Source organism: Patiria miniata, unplaced genomic scaffold, assembly GCF_015706575.1.
Source record: "Patiria miniata isolate m_02_andy unplaced genomic scaffold, ASM1570657v1 HiC_scaffold_3, whole genome shotgun sequence".
In the NCBI taxonomy this organism is placed as follows: domain Eukaryota; kingdom Metazoa; phylum Echinodermata; class Asteroidea; order Valvatida; family Asterinidae; genus Patiria; species Patiria miniata.
The window spans coordinates 13,711,931-13,731,574 of NW_024037069.1; the positions used below are offsets into that span (position 1 = coordinate 13,711,931).

General features: G+C 39.4%; 1 protein-coding gene across 3 annotated transcripts; it reads right to left on the reverse strand.

The window, feature by feature from the left end:
- Window positions 1-609: 609 nt before the first annotated feature.
- On the reverse strand, window positions 610-6,498 carry LOC119737255 (60S ribosomal protein L18a-like). 3 transcript variants are annotated; one of them, XR_005272366.1, is made up of 6 exons: window positions 6,351-6,498; window positions 4,248-4,427; window positions 3,319-3,448; window positions 1,715-1,824; window positions 800-986; window positions 610-736 (listed from the first exon to the last, which is right to left on the reverse strand). XR_005272366.1 is itself a non-coding variant. In XM_038211453.1 (5 exons), exons 1-5 carry the CDS (start codon window positions 6,366-6,368, stop codon window positions 894-896), a joined length of 531 nt encoding a protein of 176 aa, XP_038067381.1. In that variant the 5' UTR covers window positions 6,369-6,498; the 3' UTR covers window positions 610-893. The 3 variants fall into 3 exon arrangements, 1 of the variants encoding a protein (XP_038067381.1); XR_005272365.1 differs by having other exon boundaries at window positions 779-986; XM_038211453.1 differs by having other exon boundaries at window positions 610-986.
- Window positions 6,499-19,644: the final 13,146 nt, after the last annotated feature.

Sequence of the window (19,644 nt, forward strand, 5' to 3'; positions counted from 1 at the left end):
TGAGCCACTCAATATTTGTATAAAAGTTGCCAGATCGAGGCAGTACATGCCCATGGCAGACATGTGAAAAGAGCAAATGGCTCTCGTTTCCAGCGTCCTTAAAAAACCCCATTTGCTTACACTTTTAATTCACAAGCCAGGATTTATTTCCATGCACAGAATTGGTCACAGGGACCAGGTCTGGCATACACTAAAGTGGGGAAGGGGGGGGGGGGGGGCAGGGGGGGGGCAGGGGGGGGGGGGGGGCGGGGCGGGGGGGCGGGGGGGGGTCAATTCCAAATTGATGGTATCACTGGGTAAACTGAATCATTCCTTGTATTAACAGGCATGCAACTGGGAGGTCACAAAAAAAGAGAAAATTCAACCTTTCCAAGACTTTGTACAGTGTTTTTCTATTTTCAATGATACACATGGGAAGTAAAAAAGAGGAAATCAGCTGATCCGAGGAAAAGTTGCATGCCTGTATTAAGAAGCGCCAAGATTGAAAATGTAATTGAATAAAAAAAAGAGACCAAGACTTCCTGCTTGAAATTCAATTTTTTTTTTTCTGATAATTTCCAGACAAGTTTATAACACACCGACTGAAAACAATGACACAATGCAGGCAGATTGGGTTTATGTTGGCTGTTCATTTCAAAGCCTTTTATTCACAGACTGAATTACAAACTCTGTAATATACCTTGTCAGACACAAGTTATAACCCACTGGTGTTGGAGTCTACAAATGACCCCATGACCTCTGTATATTCAACCATGACCCCTGTATATTCAACCATGACCCCTGTATATTCAACCATGACCCCTGTATATTCAACCATGACCCCTGTATATATTCAACCATGACCCCTGTGTGGGGCGGACAGTAATGCACCCTTCTGTGTTTGCAGGGTGTGTCTAGTTGAAGCAGGTGTTGGGCCTTCTGGTGGTGAAGATGGGCCTGAAGGTGCGCTGGGTGCGGTGAGCCAACGGGAACTTGATCTTGGAGTTCTGTAGGGATATAGATTTCAAATAAAGGTTTAATATTCAATATCTTATCTGACAATAAAGCGCCAACATTAGGATTAAATTAATGTTACAGTCAAGTGTGCGTGCAGTTTTTTTTTCCCCTTCAAATATTCAAGGTTCTCAAGCATTCGTGACAGCCCTTATTTCCAAGGACCTACTGGTGGGGTCCCGTTGTTCCTATTGTTACCCTCTGTTCCCGGTACCCTGTATGACTTTATATGTAACAACACTTTTGCCCCACAAATGCCCTATGCCCCAATGTGGTAACAAGTACTAAGTAACTGCTCCCAAGGCTGCGGCGGAGTTTGACTACCTTTGCGTTGGGAGATCAAACCAGCCAACGCCTCAAAACCAGTACTTTTGCTATTCTTCCTTTCAAACCATACACAGGCCATCAGCCTCGGTCCAAAATTTTGGCCGCTGGTATCAAATGAGAGGAATAATCATCATAGCGACTTTTGGCAAGGTATACACCTCCAGAATTGGAAAATATGTGATAGCATTGCAACGGTGGCAGCTTTTTGGGTGTAATCACCCTTTTTTTCAAAATGTCCATCAAAATGCTTGTTGCCACTCTGAGGGCGGTATACCTTGCGCGTGCCCACTATGATCATTCATGCCCTGATTTGATACTGGCCAAACCCCCGAGCTGATGGCCTAACAAGCATCTGCGAAAATACAGAAAGAGTGAGTCAGACAGGATTGCTTACATGGAACTGCTTGATGTTGGGTCGTCGGCATTTCTTGGCCGAAACCGTCTCCACCTTCATGATCTGGATGCTGCTAGCTCTGGCACGGTGACGAGCTCCCATGTCACGGTCTATAAAACAGGAGGTGCAACAATAAAGGGGAAGGAATCAATAGAGTGAAGATATGTGATGACAGTTTGACACCAACTGTTCGCTTTGAGGAGGTTTCTTCTCACCTTCACATTAGAGTTATTGCTCTTGTTGGCCTGCAATTAATCATCGGTCCTTAACTCTAACTTTCTAAGGCGATTTACTAGGAACCTTCTTCATCCTTGCAAATCCCAACACCATATGGTAAGCTGTTCACAAAACCAGTTTGAACTCGGTTATATGTGGTAATACCACTCAAAGCAGTCAGTTTACTAGTGCAGGACTCATCCTGCCAGATCCCAGCAAACCTTGGTGTTGGAGTTTGGCTGGTTAGGCATCGTTAGGGTTAATAAATTACATTCACAAATTTTACAACCAACCACCCCCCCCCCCAAAAAAAAACGAAGAAAGTTTCTTGATAGGGATATAAGATATATTTTGTTGCAACTTGTTTCACTCCCATGAACACAATTGTTTGTTCTGAAAGGCGACAAGCTGCTATTTTTTTGCTATATGCACATTTTTGGAATTGGCAAGCAAAGATGGGTTTCTTTGTACCAACGTATGTTGTGCAAAGACTTGTAATGTGAGCCTGCACTTCACAAGTCAAAGCATCAAATAAATGATAGAATCTTGCATCAGGATATGTCAATTTCAATATCAAAGTCTACCCAGAGTGCAAAGCTCGATAATTGAGTCAATGCATAAACAATAGCAGAAGATTCAAGAAAATAATCTCGAAACATCACGACCATTCAAAATTACTGGAGTAAGTAGGAACTCCTTGTGAAAAAAAAGGATGAAAACAAATGCCAGTAACATTCTTTGAAGTAGCTCACTTACATGGTATGATTTACAACACTGAACACTGCAACTATATAAAGGAAAGAAACCCATCCCAACACATTGAAGGAAACTTATGTAAAGTTATGTAGTGGTTTACAAAAGTGAACAATTACAAAAAAAAGGATTGTATGGGGAAAATATCACAAACGAAGAGAAAGACTTTTTCCGATGGCTTCATGTTCTCCTTCGGGCTCCTGCTGCCCTTTTCAGTTTCTGCCTTGTAAATATCCCAAATAAGCATTTTTTTTGCTGGACACAAAATATTGTTAAACAATTTTCTAGCTAAGCAAAAATCTGCTGGAAACCTGTCACATGCAACATCACATGACTTTTTAGCAGGTAACCTACAGTTAAGCACACTTTTTGTGCTAAGTTTATTATTTGTGCTTAGGGCCCATTTCAATTCATATCCCGGACAAGTCCGGAGACGTTGGGGTGCAACTCTGTCCAAAAGGAGCTCTGTCCCGGACATGTTATGGGAAAAGTTTCATTAGCAACTGCTTGACTCATCAATACTGATCACTTCATTGCGGGAAGATTGCAGGGAAGTTCTTCAGAATCCTACGACTTGTCCTCTCCAAGAACTCGTCTTGGATAGGATTTGAGACCATGCTCCTGTTTGTACTCACAGCACTGAGTGACAGCCCCAGCAGTGGTCAGATCACGGTACTCTCTGTACATGTTGTGGGTGCCGCTGCGGGAGTCGTAGCGAAGCCAAATGCCAAAGTTCTTGATCTTGGTTGGCTTGGTCTCGTAGATCTAACAGAATGAAACAAAACAAAAATAAAGTACTATCAACAGGGCATCTAAGCTGACAAGATTATATACTTGTGAGACTTCTAGTCACACTGTATGCGATCTTGAGCTACAGAATGTGTGGTAAAATATTTGAATTTGTTTTATTTCTAAAACCTAATAACTGGTTAAAATCACTACCACGTGGTTTTTGTGAAACACTCTTCATTATTTTCAATGCACAACTTCGAGCATGAAATTCACACAATATTTGAAATATGGCATATTTTTGAAAAGAATAAAAATCAAAACTTTTGAGCTCAATTTCCAATCAACTGGTCATGCACATTAGCACTGTAAAACACAGTAAGCCTAGTAGAACACAGCAGTCTGTGAAACTTGGACAGGTCTGAATCTATAGCCTAGAATTTCTGTCTAGGTCTTTGATAATTAAAACTACAATGGAGCCATGCTGACAAAACACATAGCCTTAGCTCTAAGAACCTATTTACACACTGCTTAGTCAGTTTAGAAATTTTCTCAGAAATAATGTTGTTAAAAAATACATCAAAAGATGTTTTTGTAGCAACTTGTTTCACTCTCATGAACACAGTTGTTTGTTCTGAAAGGCGACAAGCAGCCTATTGGTTGTTTTCTGCACATTTTAGAATTGGCCAGCAGAGATGAAGTTCTTTGTGCCAACGTATGATGTGCAAGGCAGCGACGTTGGTTTCATTTTCTTCAACAGACCTCAAATTTGAGGTAAACATCTGCTCGACTAAAGGGCATGGCGGTGGTTACGAGCCATTGCAATAATCCTCACCTTCCTGCAAGACACGATCTCTCCCCTGGTCTTCTTGATCTTCTTGAGCTTCTTGATGAAGTACCAGAAGCGAGACTTGGCTGAGACCTCTTCTGAGGAAAAGATGCGCATCTTGTAGAGCGCGGGCAGGGGCTGCTTGTCGGTCGGGATGGCCCGACCGATCACCTCGAACTCCTTCAGCTGTGGGCAAAAAGGGGCACGGGATCAGGAAACTAGTTAGAACATGCCTGTGTTTTGAAGTTTAAAACAATTTTACTTTTGTTGAAATTAAGCAAGAATTAACTTTTTCTTAAATTTGTTTAATTGACTTTTTCCAACTTCAACATCAACTAGGTATGGGCTCCGTGCGCCGACGAAAGAGGGTGCCCTTTTACCTAGCAACAATGTCCCATGGGCAGGACATTTCACTGGTTGACGCGCACTGTTCCTTGTGTGTGACGCACAAACACCAGGGGATTTGTACTATGTACACGCAGTGGCCGCGTTTCTCAACAAATGAATTGCAGTCAGGCAAGATGGCGTTGGTCGGTCACCCCCAACTGTACTCTCTTTGCCGGTGAGGGGGTTCTTGTGAACGTAGCGGATATGCAGGTTCTGTGCATGCTGCATGACTTGGGCCACATCATCATGTTTTTAAAACTCTTGTTTTTTTTTACCAAATATTTTTGGTCCGAGGTCCTAAAAACCATCGTTGCAACATTTTAAAGTGACCTGGATCAATCAGGGCTGCTTTTTTGAGAGATTTTTTCCCCCCCAAAACATGAAATTTTGGATGCAAGTAATTCTAGAATATGGGCGCCTTCTAGTTCGCCTACTATTCTGACATCACTTGTAAAATCTCCACCAGGGATTTAAAACTGTATTCCTTTTATGGGGCACTGCATTCTTCATTGGGCTATCTCTCCAACTTTTAAAAAATTAACTTTATTTTCAAAGCACAATCCCCAAAAACACAGCATGATAAGGATCTGATTTTTTTCTTAACCCCTCTATAAAAAGTTAAAAATTGAATTGAGTCTGCAAACTTGGTTGGTTAAAAATACTGAGGACCTTATCTTTTCCCAATGAAAACTTTTGGAAACTACAGAAAGAATTACATACGTACGCCACTTGACACCCTGTGTACAAAACCTATGAGACTGGTCTGAAAAATGTTAAGTGTTTTCCAACTAAATGCTTCAATATTTTCCCTGCTATCCAATTTCACTTTTTAGGACATGTTATTCCTCTTTGATGGTTGATGAGTAAATTACAGGGAAAAAAATTGGCATACGTGTATGGAATTTGTTCCGAAAATACAATACACTTGTTCCATAGACTTTGCACACAACCTGACAACCAAAGAAGTGGCGTCTTGATACTAAATTCTTTCTGGTGCCAAGCACTGAAGCAGTATGAGAATCTATGCAGTTTTGGGAAAGAATGTTGCAACCTGACGCTAATTTAGCGGTTGTGTACAAAGTCTGTGGGGAGTCAAGAAAATCTTTTTAAGTATTTCTTAACAAAAATTGAAAATGTTTCTCAGTCCCAGATTAATCTGTTCATGGCTTGTCATCACTTCTGCAACGACTGACCTTTATTGACCTATAAATATTAAGAAAAAAAACAGTGTCAGGTTGCAACATTCTTTCCCAGTCATGCCAGCTTTGCGTGTTCACGGTGCATCGCAGTAGGCCTAATCGCCACCTTTAGTTTTAACGTGTTGCGTTTTGTCGTCTCTAATTGTCGTAAATCCCTGCCCTCTATCATGACATCTACAACATACCTGTTGCTTTTAATGTTGCTAACTAGTGTGCTAAGTCCAATAATCTAAAAGCCGACTTCTTTTTTTTCCTTTTAAGTTAACAGGAATACAGGATTACGGACAGGGCCCACATTAATCGTCGCATGGTTTCATGTCCGAAAACTGGGCTCAACTACACACGTATTCATCTATCACGTGTCGAAATATGATTTTATTATCCTCAAAGAGAGAAAAATATTATTCAGATTACAATATTAATGTTATATATAGAATCTATGATACTTAAACTTTAATACAAACATTAAATATCATGCTAATATGGAATTTCAAGTCTGAAAAATTACGTCCAAATTACTGACCATTCCTTGGGCCTTCATGGCGATTTCCACGAGGAGAAAAAGAGACCGACCTGTACACACTGGTACCCGGCCCCAATTTCCATACACGCAGAAATATTGGACACCAGTGCAGTAATTCCGCTCACTCCGGCTGGATGTTTACGAAACTTCGGCTTTGTTCCAATTTCGGGTTACTTCGCAGGATAAGATAATTGTATGTCTCTATTAAGGCAAAATCCAGTCCAAGGTTGATTTTTTTTCTTTTTAAGGTTTCTTAATGGTTTTGGTGCTGAAGGATATGAAGCCAGGGTTTAGAAACACATTGTGATTTTTTTTGTGGGGGGAGGGGAGGAGGTAGTCTATGTAATAGACGCTCGTTGAAGACGGCTCGCTCCGTAGAACGGGTGGTACTCAGACTAGGGAGGAGGGAGGGGAAGTGTGAAAAAGTAACAAAACTTACAAAAACAACCAACAAATATCACTAAACCTATGTGGATAATGTAATAAAAGAGGGCAAAATGTTTCCCTCAAAATTCTAGTTGTGATGAATAATTGGTTTCCCAAGGTTCAAAGATGGGGGGGGGGGGGGTATGTCTATATAATGTCTATTTTCAAAGTCATTCGGGTCTATTAATGCCATATGTACCCAAATAAATAGGCCAAACAATTTTCTTTTCTCTGCTTTGAACAATATTACGGAAAATTGATGTGAAATAATGTTAAAATACACTTGTCAAATTTTCTCCAGCATCAATGACATTACATTACATGTTTTGCACAAAATAAATGTGATACATAAAATAAAATAAATCATAGACACATTTTATTGAGACTGTCATGACACACTTTTGGGTGCACTTTAATCAATCAATAGTTTCTTACCCCTTCCACAAATGAAAATACATTTTATAAACAATGGGAAAATAGCAAAAAATCAATTGTGCAACTGAGATTTCTCAATTAATTTTTTTTTTTAATCTCTTGTACTTTTCTACAATAAATCTATTTTACTGTATCGGTCATTATTTCAATAAAACAAAATCAAATGCATTTTGAGTTATGCACCAAAAACAAAATGTTAAAATGTTGCATCTTAATTATCCTAAAGGACTGGACACGTTTGCCAAAATATGCAATTTATTGAAATTTAATTGTATTATTAAGAAAGCTGATAAGATAATTGTAGACGGCGGGCAAGTTGGATATATAGGTATGTCTAAAAGAAGTTAAAACAATCTATTGGCGTCTAAACTGTGTCTTTTTTTTAGCATTACCCTCAAATAAATCATCAATGAAATATTCTGAACTGACCGTGCACAATAGCATGATTCACACTGATGATTCTTTAAAAAAAAATTTAAAATGAATTAAATCTTTGGAAATACTACAAAGGCTTCTTATGCATTAAGACTGTGTTGAACTTTATTGCCAATTTCATTTAACAAATAACTGGCACCCACAGATGACACGTGTACATATGTCAGTTTTAGAAATGTTACAGCAGGCCTGTACGTACAGGGTGAGTAAAAAAACCCCGAAACACAAATGTTGGGACCATTGTTTTAGTGAAGTTCTGCATGTAGCACTTTCAATATCTAGGATATGAAAGCCCAATTCATAAGCTTTCTTTTAGTACAAGAATCATTCAAATCACTCATGTGCTTTTCAAGTTACAGAGTTTTAAACACAACCACCGTTTAAGGTTCTGTCCACGGATCACAAAAAAGTTCAGTGTTCTTTCAGCAAAACGAAAAAAAATCACATAGAGATGTGTGTTTTGCTGAAAGAACGCACACTTTTTTTTTGTGATCCGTGGACAGAACTTTAAAGCGGTGGTACCGTTCCTTCAATGGGGGCGCCGTTCAGATCCGACCATTATTAACATTTTAGAGACTGAAACGGCTTCTGTTTACACTCGAAAAAAATGTCTTTGTAACTGAACACCTGTGGCTTTGACCCCAAACACTTCATGTATAATTGAAACTAGTATTTTAAACTGTGTTGCGGTCAGACAAGGGACACAGTTTAACTTCCTACCTAGCTTGCACCTTCTTTAATGCTGAAACATGAAATGAACCTTATCTACATCTGCTAGAGGCCTATAGGTAATTGATGCATGAATATCACAAACCCAATCTTCTTGAAAGCGATGTCACCTGTATGGATGATCGCATAATCAGAGGAACCGTTGATATTATAGCATTCTGTGCTCCTGTACACTCCTCATGCCTTTGATAAGAAAGTGACATATATACAGACAGACAAACAGACATCCGACAGACAGCACATACATCAGACAGACAGCGAATAGGATCTTTTAAACGCAAATGTAACATCTCATTCTGAAAAAAAATAATCGGTCTTCCCATCTGTTATAAGTCATAAAAATAATTTAAAAACAGTAAAAACGTCAACGAATGTGATACAGGCCTGCCGTTCCTTTTACGGTTTGGGTGGTTCAGATCAGACGAGACAGCAAAAGCGGCACCGTACAAAGTGATACCCTGGATTCCATGACAGTAACATCATCCCTGCGTACCAGTCACGGATGACGGAGTGTATAAAGCAGTTGAACCAATATTGTCAATGCATTTCAGCTTCTGTTTGGCGGATTGTCATTTTGATAAGTTCGTCTGTACGCAAAAGGCAGCTTTCCCTACACTGTGAGCTATAGACATTTAACTTGTCCGACAACCATCCATTCAACATGCGTAATGTTAGTCTGATGATCTGCATTGTGGGTAAGTGCAGCTGTTGGATTGTACATGTACAGCAGGGCGAGTTAAAAAAAAAAAACGGAACCCGAACCCCCAAAATTATATTTCATATTTAAAAAAATATGTAGCGCCAAAAATAATAATGACTGGAAAGCCCATTTCATAAGCTACTTTTGGATGAAAAAAATTACTGAAATTGGTCAATCCGTTCAAAGAATATCACCATTTAATCACAAGGACCCTAAAACCTGTCTCGTCCAAAAAAAATGCGATTTCAACAATCGTCGTCACAATTGTCTTCAAACATCACCAGCTATGAAATCTTAGTTTAAACATTAACAATATGCATCAAAAACCTTTTGAAGGCCCGTCTTTTAAAAAAGTAGATTTTATAAATCATATTGGTTGCCTTACCAGGGTTGTTAATCAAAATATTGTGTGCTACAGTTGGTGACAGTTGTTGAAACAAGTATTCTGTGTCATTTTCTTTGTTGTTCCAAACAGTCAAAACACACAATAAATAGCTTTTTTTGGACGAGGCGGGTTGTAGGGTCATTGCATTTAAATGGTGATATCTTTTTAACAGATTGAGCAATTTCAGTATTTTTTTCTCAAATAAAAGTAAATTGGCTTTCCAGTCATTATTATTTTTGGTGCTACACATTTTTTTTAAAATATGAAATACATTTTTGGGGGTTTGGGTTCCGCTTTTTTTGGACTCACCCTGTATACTGGAAAACGTTGATAGTTAAAACTTTGCCTACGTCTTGTATAATTCACACTTTCTTAGAAGCCTGACATGAAGATAATTCAATGTCACATACCTATCTGATAATTGTAATGGTCAAAAACCTATCAAATCCAACATCTTGATAACCAAAGCCTTTGCTTTGGCAATTTCAAAATTTCAAACGAGACGTGTGCAAGCAACTCTACAATGTTGTGTAGGCTACACACAATTATTGCATAATCTTTGCTCGTCATCTTGAGAAACATTTTTGGAAACATCTTATTGCTTTGAAAAGAAGATACACAGGCATATTGAATCAGAAAGAAGTCTATATAGAATTAATTGGCTACGTGTATGATTATGCATAGAGTAAAATGTTTCAAATGTTTTGTTTGCAGCAGCTTCGCTGTACGGTGTTTGCGATGCTTCATTGATCCGACGAGCACATAATCCGGTGAGTATTTCAGGGGATGGGGAGAATACTATTCGGTGAGTATTTCAGGGGATGGGGAGAATACTATTCGGTGAGTATTTCAGGGGATGGGGAGAATACTATTTGTATTGTTTGTATTGTTTGTACTATTTGTTTACTAAACATCACAAAGAAGGCAAAAAGATGGCTGGAAGCAATAAACCGAAATCAGTAGATAGGCTTAAAGCCCTGCTTAAGTTCTTCTTTTGAAATATAAAGTCAAATGAGAAAAAGTCAACAGGCTTTTAAAAGTGTCCTTGTTTAAGTAGGCACAGAGAGGACACATTTTTCCATTGGTGTGGAATCTTTTAATGATGTGAACTGAAATGGGAATACGTGAACTGCGTTATATAAATTCCTAATTTTGTTCATCTGTTGTGTTATCAACCATCTGAGGTAGTCAAAGAGTATGTAAGCCATGGATGCCGAATGAGAAACAATAAGCCGTTGACACAACTCCCCATTGATACGTGTAACTGTATGTTGTGGTCAGTTATCTCAGGTTAGGTGATGTCAAGGGTTCCTACTTCGATTATGTAGTTTTGCATGATATCACCATGGAGGAAGGAACACAATGTTCCTTCCTCCATGATATCACAATGTTAGCTGAGTAATTAAGATCAGCTGCAATTCGCTCTTTTCACACTTCCGCTATGGGCATGCAGCGCCTCGATCTGGCAACTTTACACAATAAATATAGCCGGTTCAGTGATTCCCGTGTCGGGGTTCAGATCACTGAACCGGCTATTTTTATTGTGCAAAGTTGCCAGATCGAGGCTGTACATTCCCAATGGCGGAGCGTGAAAAGAGCGAATACGCACTCAACAATCGAAGTATTAGGCCTATTGAATAATTCAACGAATAGAATGTAATTATAGGTTTTCCCGACAAATTTCGCAACTTGATCATTCAATCGGACAGAATTTTAATGCAGATTCGAAGAAAAACGGGCAACCATTATCAATATATTATGTTAAATTTAGCGTAAGTTCAAAATATTTCTTCAATCACTGCTGAAAAAAAAAGGCAGGACGATACGGGACTTGTGCGTCTTATTGTGTGAGCTTTCGATTCCAGTCCCGCTTGGGAATTCATTGGAATTCATTCACATACGTTCACAAAAGTTACACATGCTCAACGATATTGGGCAGCTACATTAACAGTATACTGCTTTATAGTGCTAAAACAGAGATTACATGAATTTGGGGGAAGTAACAAAGGAATATACACTCATTTTAAAGAAAAGTATGAACGCCTGCATTGGAATGAACATGTTGAAAATCAGATGACACTAGAAAGCGCTGTACACAAATGTACATAATTCAAACCTACCTCCCTTAACCTCACATCAAAATGGTGGATTAAAACCTTTTGTACTCTTTGTTCTCCGTTTTTAATACATTTTGACAGTTGGAAAGATACAAGACAACCTCAAATCAGCTTCTTTGTCTCACACTTCACAAATCTGGTTGGGGTGATCCACCATCTTTAAATGGAATTGATTTTCTTACCGCTATTTCGATTGGAGTTTAGCGACGAAAGTGAGAAAGCACAGTTAGAAAAACACACAAATTATTTATTTCCTTTGTTCAAGAGTAACGTGTGACTTATTCTACCGGCTTCGATCTGTAAACTTGATAAATAAAAACAAGTGGCCCAAGTGGTTTTTCAAGTCCCGTTTCTGATTGCTGTCTCTTTTGAACAAAACATCCCAATGAAACCAACAAAAAAGCATTTGGAAGATCAATATTCCACTCAGCTAGCAATACATAAGACACGATTTCAAAAACTACCCCCACTTTTCTAAAAACATGCCCGATTTGACTGTTAGGTATTTTGTGGGACAAGCGGTAGGTTGTTAAATTGTTCGGGAAAACCTATATTAAACTGAGGTGAGCTGTACACACATTTTAAAGTTTCCCATCCACCTCCCTTGCTTTTCCTTCAAAGGTCCCCAGCGAATGTGATGAGTATGTCGCTCTGATTCTCGGCGGAGGGAGCTGTTCCTATGAACACGCCCTCGTGTGCGCGAGTACTGGGGACTCCTTTCAAAACCTGTGCGTCTACTGTTTGACGATGTTCACCGGCGGGATCTCACCTGATACTACATATTTTCATCATTCGGACGGTCGCTGCCCCAGGCAATAAGAAGAACGAAGTCCTCATGCATGATATCGGCGATACAAGACACTAACAACGCTTGAGTCAACGCCATTCTCTTAATGTAAACCTATTAGAAACATAATTATAATCTGCCCCAATGACTACGTTCGATCTCTTTACATTCCGTTTAAGTGCATTACGTTAACGATTGCGGTTAAATGTGACGAAGAGATTTAAAAAAAAAAAAAAAAAGTTAAACCTGACAATGTGAAATTAATATGTTTATACTACAAAAACGTTCAGATAAATACACACAAAAGCACGCCTCGTCTGTGTGTTTCATCATGGGTGTTATTTCAGCAGTGCAATACTTTCGCAACGCGTACGTGACTCATAACGACCAAAACGCACCCAGTTTTTGGTAACAAAACCAGTCACCCTGGCAACCTATACAGCAATGTTTGACATTTTGATCGTTGCAGAATCGCCCGCTCTTCTGTCCTATTTAAATTTGACTATAAATATATTCATGTGGCCAGCACCGGTAACCTAACTAACGTGCACGTTCCATGGGATCGGATGGCATTCTCTGATCATTACCGTTTTACATTACCGTTGTAGTATAAAGTTATAATTGCAGATCATTCTGTCTTCTGATCTTTCCTGTAAACGTCAATAAAACAGATAAAATATGAATGGCGAATACCCTTAAAGATCGTGTGTACGTTTTTCTTTAAAGATATTCTTAATGTTAGTTCATTTTCTTGGTTTTAGGACTAAGACTATCGCCATTTACCTTTTTTTTGGGGGGGGGGGGGGTTTCAGTTCTCATTCCGTCTTTCTCTCAGTACAAATCTCTGCCTTAATGTTCCTACAACAGCAAAAATACGACTCATAACTACACATATGTCAGTACATTGAATGGAGGCATGACAATGAGAAGTCGGACCTAGTTGAAGAGGCATCTCATGGCATGTTGTCGAACAAAACGCTAACAAAATACATCAGGCAGAAAAAAAACCCCACGTATTGATATACATTGAAGATTCAACAGTCCGAAGGGCCCATTAGTCCGAAAATAGAATAAGGTTAAATTATCCGATAGCACGAATAGACAATGAGGTTCGATAATCAGAATCGACAATAATTAGGCTCGATAGTCCGAATAAGCAGCATTGAACATTATTGTCAATTCGGACTATCGAACTTTGTGTGCTTTCGGAATAATGAACCTTCGGACTATTTAACCCTAAAAGGGCCGCGTAATTTTTATTCCTAGGAGGGTTAGGGGCAATGTCATGAATAATTCATGTTTATCCATGAGAGCATTGTTATTAGTTACTCAACTAGTTACAATACATTAAAGCATTTTAAAGAACGGTTGTCGTCGAGCTACCACACAGTAGCCTAATGGATAGCGAGATGAGCTATGGATACAAAGATCCCTGGTTCGAATCCACGTCGTCGATGCTCATTTTCATCAGCTATTTTTCTTCTCCAAATTTATCACTGAGATAAATTTAAATTAAGGGGAAAATAGAACGAGAACCTAAGTCTTGCAATGACTCAAAGGAAAAACTGAATTATTCATGACATTGCCCCTAACCCTCCTAGGAAAAAAAAATACGCAAAAGGGCCGGGGGGGGGGGGGGCGGGCGGAATCCGCACCCCCTCAACTTTTTCCGCGATAGCCTTAAAAAACAATTCTTTTCGCGACCCGAGCTGTTATGACTTTTTAGCCTCGAGCCTGGCGCATTTTTTGATACCAAAAACATAAAAATCGGACTACGAAATTTTTTTCAGCGCTATACGCGCCGTGAAAACGGAATTTTCCCATATACGTCGTGTACACAGAGCAAAATTACCATTCGTACATATGAATAATTTTTTAGCCATAATTCCAAAACCCTTTGACCTATAGTCATGAAATTTCTTCGGTATGTTCATAATGAGATGCTCTATGCATGTACCTCTCGATGGCCGAGATCTTAGGGGGCGGGGGGGGGGGGGGGCGAACCCCCCCGGCTGAGAGATGGTCAAAATAACCCGGCCCTTTTAGGGTTAAACCATTGCTATGACGTCACACTATTGTTAAAAGTGTGGATTCGGAACTACGAATCTGTTACGCTGGTCACAAAGTGTGGATTCGGAACAAAGAACCTTTAGTAAAGTATTCCGAATCCACACTTCGGAACACGACGGACATTTGTTCTCCATAATGAACATTAATAGGACCGTATGCGTGAAAACTTTCCTTCTGAAATTACTAGTGCATCTTCACTGTCAGATTCTCCGCCGTCACTGCAAAACCTACTTCGAGTCAGAAAGAGATCATCGTCTGAACTATCCATATGTCGACGGAAAGAGCCGGGAAAAATGTTGCAACCTGACGCCACTTTTTTCTTCATATATTATCTCAATGAAGGTCATTCATTGCAAAAATGATGATAAGACATGAATCTGGGACTGAGAAATATTTCCAATTTTGTTAGGAAAGTACTTAAAAAATACTCTTGACTCTCCATAGACTTTGTACACAATCGCGGAAGTGGCGTCAGGTTGCAACATTTTCCCCAAGTCTTTTCATCTCCTCTCACTGTTAATGCCAATACTTCTTTTGACGCAATGGTTTAAGTCGAAGAATACACTCGCAAGTGTGGATACTTAATACGAATTATTACGAATCCACACTTTCTCGTGTATTCTCCTTAACTGAATCTTGTTTCCTTTTCGGACTATTGAACCTTGAGACTAGACTAATGAGCCTTATTCTAAATTCGGACTACCGAACCTTCGGATAAAATGAACCTTCGGATTATCGAACCTTTGGACTATTTAACCTTTGTACTATAACAAATCTTCGGACTACCACATCAAATGTTCAGATTAATAAACCTTATTTCATTTTCGGAATAATGAAACCCTGGTTATTGGAAATGTGTGTGTTCGGTCTATCGAGCCTTCGGACTATCGGGCAGCCCCCTTGGATACAGGGGACGTGTGCTTTGGCGTACATAAGAAAAATGTTTATGTTTGTTATTTTCTCCCGTCCCTCGCAACCTACTCCTACAATGGGAGTTCTGTGACCCCTGGCAAACGGAAAGACATATGGTATGGTATTCCCGTTAGTTGATTCAAATGAATGACTGTGCCATCAATGTACATCTTTTGCTTTTCCTGTAACTTTCAGGGGAAATGGATGAATTTGGAATGTTAGTACTTTAGCACGTATTGTTGCACTGACTTGTTTGAAGTTTTGTATTCGTAGATGCCGTAAAAATCAAGAAACAAAAATTCGCTCTTGTAGTATGGTTCCTGACCCCTCTTCAGATGAAACGGAATAATTTATAGACGTCGGAGAATTATTAGGTCATGGGACCAGTCTACCTGCCTTGTAATCGATCACAAACAAAATGCGGACAAGCTAAATATGGGTAAATTGGGGGCAGTATTTGAAAAAAAAACCGCCAGATTTTGATACAAAATACCACTTTTTTTTTTTTTTTTTTTTTTTTTTTAAATATCAGCACACCAGGTGCAACGATTTCACAGGATGCTTGAGACTGTCATTCACTAACAGTCCAGTAAGGTATTTTTATAATAATTTGGTAGTTTTGTTTTTAGATGTTTGCAAATGGTGTATATAGGGCCTACCTTTTCAATAAAATGTGTTCATTGACCAAATCAAGGGACTTCACTAAATTGGATAACAGAGTTACCAGGTAAAGAAACGATCGCAAGTTCGAGTCTTCCTACTGTTCATTATTTTGTCCGGCTGATTAAAACAAATCAATTATTTTGGGAAAGTTGTTTGTTCAATTGTCCGTCGGCAGTTATTGCTTTGGGTGTTTTTGAACTGCCTCGATATGCAATGCTTCAAAAGCGCCTGAAAGTTCCCCCGGTGGCGCACCCCTGAACTCTTCAGTAGGAAAGTGAAATGTTACAGAATTTGACATTATTAGTTCATTGACTGCTTGACTGAAAATCACCCCCGAACAAAAATGATCTTTTAACATTGTGATTAACAGAATATGAATTAATGGAAATGATGAAATAGCGTAACTTAAGTTGAAAAAAAAACCATCGTGCTAAAAATGGATCTCTCTCTACATGCAGACAACAGGGAAGGTAAAAAAAAAAAAAAACCACCCAAACCCAATGTCGGGACCATTGTTTTTGTGAGGTTCTGCATGTAGCACTTTCAAAATCTAGGATATGAAAGCCCAATTCATAAGCTTTCTTTTAGTATAAGAATCACTTAAATCATTCATGTATTTTTCAAGTTACGGAATTTTAAACACAACCACCGTTTTAAAGTTCTGTCCACAGATCACAAAACGCTATAAGTGTTCTTTCAGCAAAACGAAAACATATCACCTAGGGATGTCTGTGAATTGTTTTCGTTTTGCTAAAAGAACGTACACGCTGTTTACTGCGGTTGCCCAATACACCCTGTATATGGAATGCATTTCTGGAACAGCATATGTTGCTACTCAAAAGCAGTATCAGTATCGATGTCACGCCCCAACTATCGCATCGGTCCCAACTATAGTTGGGACTGTCCCAACTATAGTGCGGCAGTTGGGTCGGCCCAACTATAGTTAGGACTGGAGTTGCGCTGGATGCTTCATGCTTGGTAGATCTTGTTGGATTAAATGTTCCGCGGCGTTGGCACCGTGTATTCATCGTGCATGCATGCCGCAAGGCTGGCCGGTCACGTGGTACTGCCTAGTTGGATGAGTTGTCCAGCTGCTGGGTTGATTGTCCAGCAACATTTTGCAAAATTCAAAGATTGCCATGGCCGGCCAACTATAGATGGGCCCTACCCATAGCTAATGTCAAAGGTCCCAAGTAAAGTTAGACAGTATGTAACAGAGCTGAAGGGAATGTTTTATAGTCGTCGTACATCAATGTAAACTATAGTTGGGACCGCCAAATAAAAATATTGCTGTGGTCCAACTACAGATGGTCCCCACCCATAGATAATTTCATTGGTCCCAAGTAAAGTCAGATGTGTATTAGAGTTGTAGGGAATGTTTTATAATCGTACAACAATGTACACTATAGTTGGGACCGCAAAATAAAAAGATTGGAGTGGCCCAACTATAGATTCGCCCCATGAATAACTAATTTCAGTGGTCCCCAGTAAAGTCAGACGTGTATCAGAGCTGTAGGGAACGTTTTACAGTTGTACATCAATGTAAACTATAGTTGGGACACCGCAAAATAAAAAGATCGGAGTGGCCCAACTATAGATGGGACTGCCCAACAGTGGAACTTACAGTTGGGACCGTCCCAACTATAGTTGGGACAGGCCCAACTATAGTTGGGCCAGCCCAACTGTGGAACTACAGTTGGGACAGGCCCAACTATAGTTGGGACAGGCCCAACTATAGTTGGGACCGATGCGATAGTTGGGGCGTGACAGCGACATAGTTTTTTTTCTAATCTGGAGCTAGACGGAGCCAACGTCCTTGGGGTTTATTGAACATATGCCTACCTAAAAATAAACGTTTTATACTTTTCAGCTCTTTGCAAGGGCGTAATAAAATTCCGCTATGAACTAAGGAATCAGTGGTTCGTGAATACACTGTACGAATTCGTAAAGTTTCTTTTAGTACAAGAATCGCTCAGCTTAAATTACTCATGTATTTTTCAATTTACGGAATTTTAATTAAACACAACCACCGTTTTAAACTTCTGTCCACGGATCACAAAAAGCTAAGTGTTCTTTCAGCAAAATGAAAACATATCACTTAGGGATGTTTGTGAATTGTTTTCGTTTTGTTGAAAGAACACACGCGCTGTTTACTGTGGTTGCCCTGAAGGGACACCAAAGGTGCAACTAAAGTATTTCACGACATTGCAAAACAACAACAATTTTCCATGACCAAGCAATATTTTCCCCGACTTCTCAAAACATTGCTGGTTAAAAGGAGGACTTGTTAAATAAACTGCACATCATTGGAAACCACGACATCACCTTGCGACTTCTCAAAACATTCCACGACATAAAGTTCACGAAATGCATTGGTGCGATTTTTTTTTTGTCGCAAGTGTTTTTCACACCAACTCAGGTGGTCCTGTGATGACCTTGCACGCACTGAATATAGTGTACTATAGTGTGCTTATTTTTCTCTTGCAGTACTGGTAGTCCCTGGGATAGGGCCTTTTAATCGTAAAATTTTCTGATTAATCTTAATATTATTTTCTGTTGTAGGGTACCTTGGGACATCCGAAAAAGGTGCTCTTAAGTTGCAAAGCCGTTATTTTTGCCTTCCAGCTCCAAAATACTGCTGCTATTTTGGGAGCTAATTTTTTGAGAAACGGCTAAAATCATATTTTGGGCCTCTGCTCTCTCAAAAATGGTCCCGTCGTGACCTGTTTGCACTTTTTACCATCCTGATAGAATGGGCAACCAAGAAAAAAAAGTTGGTCCCAAGTTCATCCGTATTCGTGATCCCAGGGCATATATTGCTTTGCGGACACCCTCCCCCCCCCCCAATCCTGTGACTTTGCCCTGTTTGGGGATACCAAAGATACACACTTTCTTTATAATTTAAAAACTGCGTAAGACCACAAGCTTGAATTTAAGTAGAAGATAAGCTTTCTGTCTTGAAAATTGGGCTCACCATGGCCATTTTTGCTTCCCCTACCCCTACATCACTCAAAAGTGCTAAGTCATGCTGAATCAGCACTATTGTGTAATGCGTTTCTCGTGCAATATGGAGGCTAACATGCTTTCTGGCTTTTTTCTACACGCTTGGATGCGAAACTGGCATAAACAATGGATTTTCTTTCAATACGTCATTGAAAAAAACTTAATAATGCGAGCCAGCTGATGTCAGGCCTGGTTACACCTGCAAGAATTGTACTGCACTGTACAGCCTGTCTCAAAAAAATGGTACAATCGAAAACGATTTTTTTTTTCAATATTAAATCTCAACATAAGTAAGTCGTTTTGAGCATCAGATTAAAGAAAAAAGACCAGGCTTTCCAATACTTTTTGTTTCATCTCATTTGCTATTGTCAATCCAGAGATAACTCCAGTTTACTGCGGAACACAAAAATCGAGTTTGTGCCACATGACTCGAAACAACTCTGCCCATGCATAAAAGTGGCACAAAATCGATTTTGGTGTATCGCACTAAATTGATTATATCTCTGAATTGACAAAAGCAAATAAGATCAAACAAACACTATTGGAAAGCCCAGTCCTTTTTTCTGTAATATTATGCCAAGTGAGAATGACTTATTTTGAAATTTCATATTTAACCAATTTTCTTTTAGACA